Genomic DNA, 12,576 nt, shown 5'->3' with positions numbered 1-12,576 from the left:
GCCCAGGCTAGAGGATACATCTGATTATTGGCATCTCTGCCAATGGCACACAATAGCTCACCCTTCACTACACCTTTAAAGAAACATCCATCAACGCCTATTACTTTTCTGCAACCAGCCTTGAATCCTTGCTTCATTGCATTAAAGCACACATAGAATATTTGGAACACACTTCTTCCTTGTTTGCTGGATCCATGCAAACAGCAACTGTTCTTCTAGGGTTGCTCCTTAGCAGTTCAAGTTGGTAATCAAACACTCTAGTGTACTCATTGTTCATTCCACACAACAATTTTTCCATGAAATTTTTTGTTTGCATGCTTGCACTTTGAAGTTGAGACATTAGCAAACATATCTTGCAAAACAGTTGCTTTCATGCTGTTAATTTTCCACATAGGATTTGCCAATATGAAGTGCGCATACCTCTGTGCAATCACCTTTGCGGTAACCAATTTGTTGCATTTGTTATGTGCACATTGGTGATCATCATTGTATGTTATCACTTGGAATCTTGAAGTTCTTGATCTCTTGGCTGCATATATAAGCCATGGGTAGCCAGGCCATCCACACTTTGCCCTCACTCCATCACACTCAGATTTCATGAACAAGATGCTCCTTTTTGTTACTAGTCCATATCTTCTCAAAGCTTTGCACACTGATTCTTGCTTCTAAAAACCATGGTTAAAGCAAAATGTGGTACTTCACTTTTAGTGTTGTATCTTGGGAGTGTGCTCCTACTCTTCGTTATATGACCATCTGAATCTTCATCATAGATGTAGTCTTCATCAGATGAATCATAATTCCAATCCATTTCTCCTCTTTCAAATTGTTCCTCCATGTTGGCAATTAGATCAATTGGCATTGGACCTGTAGCATCCCTTCCAATCCAGCTCTTGGATTCCCTCATCCTTTTCAAAAACTTCCTAGCATGTCTTCTAAGCTCCACAACTTCTGAATCCTCCCCACTGTCATCAGTATGTCTAATGTATTTAGTGCCACTTTCTGAATCTGAATTTTCTTTGCCATTCTCAACATGTGCAGCTGTGACCATTTGGTCATTCACATGGCCTGAAGCTTGAGGTTTAGAAGCAGAGGCAGATGTGCCTTGAGTTGGATTCAAAACATGAGAAAAAACTCCTTCAATCCTTACCATTTCATGATCAACATTTGCTTGTCTTGCACTCCCTCTTGTCTCCTTGATGGGGCTGCAAATTCTTTGTGTGATCACACCACTTTCATCAGTAATGAGAACATCAGTGTCAGATTCTGCAGGTTCAACAACAGTTATCACTGCATCTGGTTCATCATCACTCTGTTCCATTATTTCATCCTCAAAGTCACTCCCACTGCTGTTGTCATTGCTATCATCCTCTCCATGATACTCCACATACACATCAGCAACTCCTCCAACACAAATATAGTCAGCCATCTTCACACACCCAATGTCATCATGAAGGAAAACCAAGCCATTGATAAGCTCTTTCCCAGGAAGCAGAAAGTAGAACTTCATAGATTCCTTCACTTCAATATGATCTCTTAGAGCATCTCCAACAGTCATGCTATATAAGTGTCACGCCGGAAATTTTTGTTTTTTAGCGTGCGCGCAATCGCTAAGCGAGCTCCAGCGGAGGCGCAATAACCATGTGCGCGGCATAAAGAGTTCAGCGCGCGGTCTGAAACACCATCACATCGTTTATTTGCTGCGCCCGCTACCACGCGCTGCACAATCGAGCGCCCGCTTAGGAATTCCACCAACCCCGACCCAGGGGCTGGCGCTGCCGCCCGCACCACCCCATTTGTTCCGGCGACCATTCTGACGCTTCCCCGGCCTATCCCCACGCTGTCGCCGCCCCTCGCGTGTGCCATTCCTCTGACAAACAGCATCCGACTGTCCACTACCACTTGGCGCCCACAAGGTGTTCGATAAAACGCTTGCAAGGTATGTATTTCTTCAACTTCACATTTTTTTACATGAATTTGGTGCGTGTTGTTTGTAGTTTTTATAGCCTAGTTTAAACTGAACATTGTAGATGAGTTCGTCATATGATTCTTCCGAAGAAGAATTTGATATTGAAGAGGAGGAGGATCTTGCAATGATCCTAGCTATGCACATCAATAAAAAACCGAAGCACGATGGTTCAGTTATGGGTCGGCAGAAAATTTTGAGGGATAGGATCGATGCCCACAACAGATTGATGAGGCACTATTTTGCGGATAATCCTGTGTACCCCGAGTCGTACTTCCGGTGCTGGTTTAGGATGAGCACCGAGTTGTTCGGGAGCATTGCAGAGAAACTAGCGAGCCATGACCGGTTTTTTCAGCAAAGGAGGAATGCCGCCAGAGAGCTCAGGCATAGCACCTTTCAGAAGGTGACAACCGCTTTGTGTATGTTGGCATATGGTATTCCTGATGATCTAGTTGATGACCACTTGGCCATGGGTGAGAGTCAAGCCATCATGTGTGTCAAGCGCTTCGTAGTCGGAATTGTGCAAGTGTTTGGCCAGGAGTATTTGAGATCTCCCAATGCTGAAGATGTCACAAGGCTATTGGAGATGAACAAAGCTCGCGGCTTCCCAGGTATGTTGGCTCGATAGATTGCATGCATTGGAGTTGGAAGAATTGTCCTAAGGCATGGCACGGGCAATTCCATGGCCAAAAAAGGGTTCCACTATAATCCTTGAAGTGGTGGCCGATCAAGAGACTTGTATTTGGCATGCTTTTTTTGGAATGTCTAGATCTTTGAATGACATCAACGTTGTTAATCGGTCATCACTGATGAATAAGATTGCAAATGGTGAACTGCCACCGGTGCAGTTTGTAGCAAATGGCCATACATACAACTATGGCTACTATCTTGCGGATGGCATCTACCCAAAGTGGCAAACATTTGTGAAGCCGTTGAAAAAAATGGAAGGTAAGAAAAATCTTGATTTCCACAATGCTCAGGCGGCGGCTATGAAAGATGTGGAGAGAGCTTTTGGGATTTTTCAAGCCCAGTTTGCTATTGTGAGAGGACCAGCTAGATTTTGGGATCAAAAGATGCTTTGGTACGTCATGCACGCTTGTGTGATCATGCACAACATGATCATCAAGAATGAGCATGGCCAAGATTTAGACTACTCTCAGTATGAGCTCTTGGGACATCCCATGCGAGTGCGGTGGAGGGCTGCTAGGGTGGCCCATTTTGTTGCCTCCTATCATGTCATTCGACGTGCCGAAACGCATGATGATCTTCGAAAGGATCTCATCGAGGAGTGGTGGGCATAGAATGACCAACAAAGAGCATCATGATTTGTGCGTTTGATGTTGTATTGTTGAATTATTTGTTCTATTGCAGGGTAAACTATTTGTTTGAGTTGTAATAATAAAATTGAACTATTTATTGTTGATTTATTTTGTTTGTGTTTGATCTTATTGGTTGTGTTTGGAGTGCATATGTTGTTTGTGCGAGAGCACGCGCGCAGTTTTTTTGCAGCGGCTCGCGCGCGCTAAACTTTGCAACGGTTGCTGGAGCAAGCTCTCTCCACCGCGCAAAAACTCGCGAATAGCGCGCTGCGAATGCTTTTTTAGCGCGCCGCGCATTGCGCGGCTGTTGGAGATGCTCTTAGATAACCTTTCACTTCCTGCAGGACAATTTATCCATCTCAATATCTGACATGGCTTCTTCTCCCCCAACATAGTCCAAATTTGGATCAATGTGGATGAACTGCCCTCCAATATGAAATCAAACATTCAAAATCTCACTTGGGTCCGTGATTTCACCGAAATAAACATACACTGTGATCAAAATAAAGCATATGAACCTATTCCCCTTCACAAAAATTTAACCTTTTGGGTCACCCAATTCCCCCAAAATCGTCCCCAAATTTGCCGTTGTAAACCCTAACACTAATCGTCATCCATGACATTACCTTCTTCTTGGACGCGTCGTCAAGTCGTGACTATCGTCGCAGCGGTGGCGATCATCCGCCAGTCTCCATTGTCGTCGTAAGAGAAGGAGGAAGGCAGGGGGACGCAGAGACAACAAAGTGAAATAACATGCCGTAGTGGGCCGGCCCACTTTTATCATCGCAGGCACGCACCGAACGACCCATCTCGGCCACCCCTTTGCCACGTCGGCAATCCCCGTTTGGGAAACGACACTAAGGTTTGATTTGGACCGGGATTCTTTAGTTTAGGGTGAGAACGACAGGGATTTCGACTTTAGGGTTTGATTCGCCGAGCACCTACGAATTCAAGGTTTAAAATGGACATTTTCCGCCATGCGACCCAGCAAAGCGCTTGGTCGCCATCGTCCCTTGAGACAGCACAGGCTTTGCCAGCGAGCTCCTCTAGTGGCGGTGAGACAAGAGGGGGAGACACCGCAAAGCTCTTTTTACCGGTGCCGAGATGTACCGGCAACCAGCTAGCCAATCAGCACATGACACCACATCAAGCACTCACATACGGGAGATGTATTTCACTCATTTCTCTAGATTTGCATGCAGTGTATTTTCTGCACTAGGACCCACCATATGTCAGATGAAGGACACATGCATGTGTGACCATCTCTTGCTGACACACAAGTACTTATGAAATTTTGTTTTCGATTTGACAATTTCAATCACGCAAATCTTTTAATCTATAGTTTTATTTTAAAACTTTTTTATATTTGAACTCCCAGGGTCAAGACCTTTACAACAAGATCATTCTTGGAAATATTTGAAACATGTTTAAATTTCAATGTTTCAATTCACTTATTTCATTCAATCTATTAATTCCATGTGGGAAATTTGTTTTTTATTTTAGTGTATTTAATTTGGAATGAGCTAAGCTTGTATTGAGTGAAATTAGAAATGAGCTAAAATAATTTTGAAATTAGTTTTGTAATGGATGAAATATAGTATTTCAATAGAATTTTTGAGTGAAATGTTTTAAAACATGTGAAATATGCTTATTGAAATGATTGAAATTAATTTTTAGATGAGTGAAATATCAGTTTCGTGAGCACACAGTGAAAATAGTTTTGAAATATATCTTTTGTAATGAGTGTAACAGGTATTTTGAAACGAGTGAAATATAGTATTTCAATTGAATGAATGTAATGTGTTTTCTGGAATGAGTGAAATTAATGTGTTTTTTAGTGAAATAATTTTACTGAAACTGAAAAATTAAATTTGTGAGGATGAATAAACAAATATTCAAAAGAAACCTATTTCAAAAGAAATAGCAAGAACAAACCTATTTCGTAAGAAATATGTGAAATAAACCTATTTTATAAGAAATGTGGTGAAATATATTTAGTGAAATGATTGAAATCAATTTTTATATGAGTGAAATATCAGTTTCACAAGCGCGCACTGAAATTAGTTTTGAAATATATGTTTTGTAATGGGCGGACAAGGTTTTTTGAAACAAGTGAAACATCGTTTTTTTCAATTTAGTGAGTGTAATGTGTTTTCTGAATGAATGAAATCTATCTTTCGTAAATGAGTGTAATGTGTTTTCTAAAATGAGTGAAATCTATCATTTGAGTGAAATGTGAAACTGACTGGAAGGTTTTTCAAAACTAGTGAAATGTGAAACTGACTGAAATGCTTTCTCTAAAATGAGTGAAACGATAAAATTCAAACTAGCCAAAGTGCATCCAAGATTTATCTTGTTTTTAATGTCTTGTCGCGCTGAATTCCAAAATATAAAATATTTCAAAAATGGATATTTAGTTCAAAAGTTATCAACATTTTAAAATATGGCATGGAAAATAAAATGCAAGTATTCAGTACGTGCATGCAACTCGTTCATCTGCTCTCTCTTTCTCTCTCTCTCTGACCCTACCGCCTGACAAAAGGTACTGTTGTGGACCCGTCCAAACCTTGTATGTGTGTTTGTATAAGATTCGTATTGCTAAAAAGGAGAAACAAAAGCATAGTGGAGTCTACCAGCCACACCAATCTCAAAGCGATGTTTATGGTAGATTCTCCACAAGTGCCTCCCGCCACCGGTAGAAAAACTTATTCGGGGGAGACACGGTTCTTTAGTTGTTGTCGTGCTCACTATCCTTATTCATGGACTTTTTCTTTTGTGTTTGTCGTAACAAAATAATATAAAATTTGGAACTTCGCAAGCCAAAAATAACAAAATGCTACATCCATGGAAACTGTACGAACGTAACCTTCCTAATGAACTAACTAAATGCCAACCAGTACGTAACTTTCGTAAGTGTAGCAAAGCTCGTCAAAGATTATCACAGATTATTGCATATCAAAGATCAACGGTAATGAAAAGTACTGAAGAAATCTAAAAAAGAGATTCAATGGTACATAAAACCGACCACGTCACATGGCCCAGCAATCAAATCACCGTGGTTTAATTAGCGTAAACGTTATGCAACCAGAGCAGAGCAGGGTGCCATCAGGCTGGTCATAGTGAGAGTAACATAGGTAGTAACTTAGATGCCACATAAGCAAAAATGATGAGGTGGCAAGTAGTTAATGAGGAGAGAGGCAAATAGAGTAACATAATATGTTACCATCACATAGCGCTTCCCAATGCAAAATGAGTCTACAAAATAATAAATGAAGACATCTATGTTACCACATATATGATACTACCCACTATGAAGGTAGTAACATAGACTAGTAACATAAACATGTTACTACTCTAAGTTATTCTCCACTATAACCAGCCTCAGTTGCGTCATTGCGTGGTACTTTGGGTACTCCTTGCTTCATGCTAATGCGTTGGAAGAGATTACCCCCCGCATGGCTTATCTTGTCGAATCTCGAGACCTAAACCCAATCATCTCAATATCCGGAGGTCCGATCGGATCGGAAGTTATCCTGATTAGGCATCTGAAACCGTGAAATCCAGAACAACAGATAGTGTAGTCTCTCTTCAAAGAAGATCACCCCATGCCATGCACCACTAGTCAAGCGACACCTACCCACCGAAACCAAGCAACCTTGTCGCCGAAACTCCATGCATGCTAGTACCATCTCTCGAAAGGAAAAGGCACCGCTAGGCCGCTAGCTACAGTGGCGCGGTCACAACAACTCACGACTCGATCAATCACAAAGACACTACGAGTGTACGTACGTACGTACGTACTCCTACACAGCTAGCATAGCAACAGCATGAACCTAGATGCTACCTAGCTATGGAAGGTGCCCAGGTGGGCATGGCAAGCATAGGACTAGGACTCGAGAAGGTGACGTGAGCACGCACTGCTCCAGATCCTGATGTGAAAGGAAGAAGAAAGAAGAGATATTACATGCAAGTGGAAGAGAGATTAGAGTTGTCTAATGCTCCGGCCTGATTGGATTCCTCACAAAGACCATCCACAAGCCTTGTCCCGGATGCCGGCCGGATCCCCTCTATAAAGCACGCGCCGCGAACCGGAAGCAGGCGCCAGACACATAGCGCAACCAGAGCTATCGCGGCTGGCACTAGTGCGTGGCCTGCGCCAACCAACTAGGCGCAGGGTCGCCGTCGGCAGGAAGACCCAAGAAACACTAGCTTCTGGCTAGTTGCATGCAGGATCGGGGTATGGAGCAAACGGAAGAGGCGGTGAGCGCGAGCCCGGCGCGGATGCTTACCGCCGCCGCCGAGCAGCAGGGCGACGCGGCGACGTGGCTCAACCTCACGCTGGGCGTGAACTGCTCACAGCCGGCGGAGGAGGACTCCTCGTCGTACTCGGACGAAGAGCCGGCGGCCAAGCACAAGCAGGAGCACCCGCCGACGCCTCCTCCGGCTGCCGCGGCAGCGCCGACGCCGCCCCACAAGGTGTTCTCGTGCAACTTCTGCATGAGGAAGTTCTTCAGCTCGCAGGCGCTGGGCGGACACCAGAACGCGCACAAGCGGGAGCGCAGCGCGGCCAAGCGCTCGTCGTCGCTGTCCTACCACCACGCGCACCACCAGCGGATGGTCATGGCCGGCCTGCCGCTCGAGGCGCACGCCGCGATCGTGCGCGTCCTCAGGGTCAACCCGGCGAGCTCGGCGATCAACAAGCCGGCCCGGCAAGAGGCCACGGCGCCGAGGCTCCACGATGGCGTGGTTGGCCCGTGGCCGCCGCTCGTCTACGAGGAGGTGCTCGGCTCCACGTCGTGGCCGGGGAGCTTCAGAATGAGGACGCAGACGGAGCCACCTACCTCGGAACAGCAGCTGCTGCCAGAGCAAACTAAGAAGATGGATTTGAGCCTTAGGCTGTGAATCGGTGATAGATCGTAAGTAGATGGTGATCGTAGACGCGCGTAGAGTTAGCAAGCTTCTTCTGTTAATTAATTTGATTTGACCAGTAATATATAAGTAATATCGAATGTACAATTCTCGAGCTTGCGCTTGTTCTAAATAGTTATTCGTCAAGGAAGAAATTACCTGTCGTCAGTCAAGCCTACATGCATCTTCAGACATTTTCACCGAAAACCAGTAGTACAGTTTGGGTACGTAAAAGTTTTCCTGAGTAGTTTTGAAAGTTGGACTTGACAATTCAGCAACCTCCCCTCACTATGCTTAACCGACGTGGGGCACTAGTACCTACAAAAGTCAGGAAGAGTCATTCTCTCAGTTTATGCTTCTTTGGTGCATCCTCTATTGCTAAATAACTACAGCTCACTATAGCAAGTCATGTACTATGTAATTATAAGTTATGTTTTTCACTAATCTATCCTTGCAACCGTACTACCTCAGCAAATTATTCGTGTGAGACATAAGTTAAAAAAATTCTATTAATTTTCATAGTCACTAGCGCTTGTTGTAAATAGTTATTCAAGAAATTACCTGTCGTTCAAGAAATTAATTTTTGTCTTCGAGCTTGCGCTTGTTTTAAATAGTTATCCAAGAAATTACCTGTCGTCACTCGTCAGATAAGCCTACATCTACATGCATGCATCTCCAGACATTTTCACCGAAAATCAGTAGTCATTTTAAAAGTGTTTTTCTTTTTTACGAGGGTAAAAGAGTTTTATTCCATATTCATAGGGCTACAATCTAATGGCAAAAGCTCCTCAATACAAGGAGGGCCCTGCCCAAGCCATACAGCAGTAGTGCTCTCTGTACGACTATACATAGCCAAACGATCTGCTACCTTATTTTGTTCTCGCTTAATTTTCAAAGGAATAAACTCTCTTTCACCCATAAGAAGACGAATCTCAGCAACTAAATGACCATAAGCCGACCGGGAAAGACTTCCGCTGGTCAAAGACAAAAGATTTTGGACAGAATCAGATTGAACAATGATCGGCAAGTTGCAATGCTGGATTGCTAGTGCCATCCCTGCATTATTGCATGTAGTTCCGCCTCCAAAGCATCATTGCAGTTGAAGATACACCGGTAAGCTGCAAATATGACAGACCCATCAGCTCTTCTAAGTATCATACCTGCAGCTGTTGATCCATCCGATGGTGAGAACGATCCATCGACCGATAAGGCCGCATGGCCTTCCACAGGACGAGGCCATGGTAACTGCATTGTCGTACCGGGCGGCTTGGCCGGCTCATCACCAAGCATTGGCATCTTCCCCTTTATGATATCCTCTGTAGAGTATCTCCTGGCCAAATGTAACGATTGCATATAACTTTGCAGATAACCTGCCGTAGCAGTCGGACTTGGTACATCTTTACCATGCGCCATATCAGACCTCAATGTCCATATCCTCCATATTAACATTATAGTGCAGTCCCGCATACCATCATTGCAGTTCATCAGAATATTCAGAAGCCACTCCCTTCCTGTATCTCGAAGCAGTTGATGATCAGGGAGATTCCAAACTGAACGCAATTGCGTCCACACTGCCCGAGCATACTCACAAGTAACCAACGCATGGAAGCTGGTCTCCTTTTCTGAACCACAGAGAGGGCATGTATCACGCGCGGATATGTGTCTATATTTCTTGCAAGAATTTGTTGCGAGTGCTCCTGACACCACTTTCCACGCCATGATTCTCATCTTGAGTGGTACCCGCGCATCCCACACCCGTCTCCAGATCGACCTGTGTCCGCTTGGGTTAGAGCTAGACGCGCTCATCGAATTTGACAATTGGTATTCTCTTGCGAGGTGATAAGCGCTCTTAACAGTGAACAAACCACTCTTTTCTGGAAACCAAGCCAAAAAATCCTGCCCCCGCCTCGATGACGTCCGGATCTTCACAATTTCGCGAATGTCCATATCCCAGAAATATTGTCTCAACATTTGCATATTCCATGCACCAGATTCATCCAAGAAATCCGCAACCCAATTGTGTCTACAATTTCTTTTTGGGGTGATCGGTTTGAAGTCATGCTTCCTTGGAATCCAGGGATCCCGCCAAGTCTTAATTAACGAACCATCACCCACAGGCCATATAAGCCCCCTTTTCAACAGATCAAGTCCATGCATGATGCCCTTCCACACAGCCAACGAACTAGAAGGAAAGACTGTATCAAGCAAGTTACCATTGGGGTAATATTTGGACCGAAAATCAGTAGTCATTTTAAAAGTGTTTTGTTCTTCTGCCGGATGCGAAAATGTGTAGTTAATAATGTTTTCTTGAGTAGTTTTAAAGTTGGACTTGACAATTCAGCCAGCAACATCCGCTCACTATGCTTATCCGACGCGGCACTAGAGTCAAGAAGAGTCAGTCTCTCAGTTTATGCTTCTTTGGGGCATCCTCTATTGCTAAATAACTATAGCTCACTATATTTTTAATTCAGTGTCCGGGCGCATCTGCACCTAGTAAACAGTAAATTCAGCAAATACTAAAAAAAAATCAGAAACTTTCATAGGTGAAATCGTTCCCGTGTGTGATGTTCGTGCAAAATTTTAACTTATTCAGACATCCGAGGAGCTCATAGAAAAAAACAGAACACAAAAAAACAAAAATGGGCCTGCCCAATCTTGGGCGCCTTTTACGAACCTCCGACTATTTGCCGCAACATGCCGCAAATAAGGTTTTTCCAGCTGTGTGGGCAGGAAAATGAGTGGGCTGGCTTCACCGGGCCACAGAGCATGCGGACCATGTATGAAAACTGCATTTTATTTTCCAGGACGCACAGAAGTTTAGTACCACTTCGGATAGAAAAAAAATCAATGGTGAACGGATGAAAAAATCCGAGAAACACACCTTACTTTATTTTGTTATTTTATTGAACACGGTACACACGCAAGCGCTCATACATATGCGCGTACATTCATCCTTATGAACACACACGCGCATCCTACCCCTATGAGCACATTCGAGAGACTGAGCCGACATATCATCTTGAGATTTACGAAGTCACCGTAGGCACCTCGTCGTCGACGGAAACATCTCCAACCACTGAATGTGCGGCGACGCCAAAAATCCTAAAATAAATTCAGGAATAATGCCAGCACCAGGACTTAAACCCTGGTGGGATAGGATACTACTGTCCCTCTAACCATCCAACCACAGGTTGGCTCACTTGCACCTTGCTTTATTAGTAGGTATAGATAAGTCTTTTTAACTAATCTATCCATGCACCCATACCATCTTGGCAAATTATTCGTGTAAGACATAAGTTAAATTGTTCGCATTAATTTTCATATGATCACGGATGGTGTATGTGTTGGACACTTGAAGCAAATATATGTACTTTATTCTTCACATTTTGTTAAAAGGATGATATTATGTTAACTTTAATTCAAAAGTGTTTTCCCTTTTTTATACGTCATTTTGTCACATATGCTTCATACATTTTCTTATTTTTAAAATATAAACCGAGAACACTCTTACACTTACTTTTGCATTAGCTTCAGTTGTTTTTATAACACATATTTGCACATTTATTTTAACAAGGTTCCCGCAACAATGCATGAAGGTATCATCTAGTATAAAAAATGTGTGTGCACTCTAGCATAAAAGTGTTGATGGTTGTGTAAAAGTTAAACATTTTAGTTATTACCCAGTAATATGGAGGTTTCGCATATCTGTAAATTTGTGAAGTGGTCCCTTAGCTATCGATACCTTGAAAACCCCAAGAACTTGATGCCGTTATCTATTTATTTATTTTAAAAACTACTTTATGTAGATTAAAAACATAACAGTTGTGGTTTCAAAACAAAATAACAACCGCAGTTTTAAAATGAAGACCCTGCGAGATATAAAAATAAAACTCCCCATCACCCACGAGCAGTCAGTGATGAGATCAATCCGCGCGAGGACAATGCTGCCGCGAAAAAAGATCCACTAGAACCGCCTTGAGGACTCCACCCAGGGAATCATTCTTGAAGTTTTGAAGCCACTTGAACCACCAAGGATGTCCGTATCTGATGTCTATAAATTTGCCTTGGTCGTGGCGGCTTGCGAAGGAACATTCTTTCGGATAGAGGGGAACTCCATCCAAGAGGAAAACCAACACATCACACATTCAAATTGAAGATTCAACCGACTAAGACCAACCTCCATGCATTCCCCATTGGTTGCTAAAAGGACAACACCAGAAATGGGATAGGACTAAGGGGACTCGTTCACTGAAGAGGTCGCCGCCGCCTCGTATCCCTCCCCTGAACACCCTTATACCTAGCTATAGGACCCCAAGGCTAGATCTAAGCTCGTCCACCGCCACTCGATACCATGGAGGGTGTCGAAGACGAGGGGGAGCCTGTCTA

The 12,576-nt window shown here is 43.5% G+C and overlaps 1 protein-coding gene across 1 annotated transcript; it reads left to right on the top strand.

Annotated features, from left to right (window-relative positions):
• The first annotated feature begins 7,345 nt into the window (after positions 1 to 7,345).
• Positions 7,346 to 8,295, top strand: LOC119295107 (zinc finger protein KNUCKLES-like). The gene has a single exon (XM_037573437.1). It carries the CDS (start codon positions 7,507 to 7,509, stop codon positions 8,182 to 8,184), a length of 678 nt encoding a protein of 225 aa, XP_037429334.1. The 5' UTR covers positions 7,346 to 7,506; the 3' UTR covers positions 8,185 to 8,295.
• Positions 8,296 to 12,576: the final 4,281 nt, after the last annotated feature.

The sequence above is a fragment of the Triticum dicoccoides genome, chromosome 4B (genome assembly GCF_002162155.2).
Source record: "Triticum dicoccoides isolate Atlit2015 ecotype Zavitan chromosome 4B, WEW_v2.0, whole genome shotgun sequence".
Taxonomy (NCBI): domain Eukaryota; kingdom Viridiplantae; phylum Streptophyta; class Magnoliopsida; order Poales; family Poaceae; genus Triticum; species Triticum dicoccoides.
The sequence above is the reverse complement of the archived record's forward strand: the minus strand, read 5'-3'. Positions and strand labels throughout refer to the sequence as shown.

Bases quoted from the DNA above. Each gene is read 5' to 3' on its own strand.
- LOC119295107 (XM_037573437.1), top strand. From the start codon at position 7,507: ATGCAGGATCGGGGTATGGAGCAAACGGAAGAGGCGGTGAGCGCGAGC.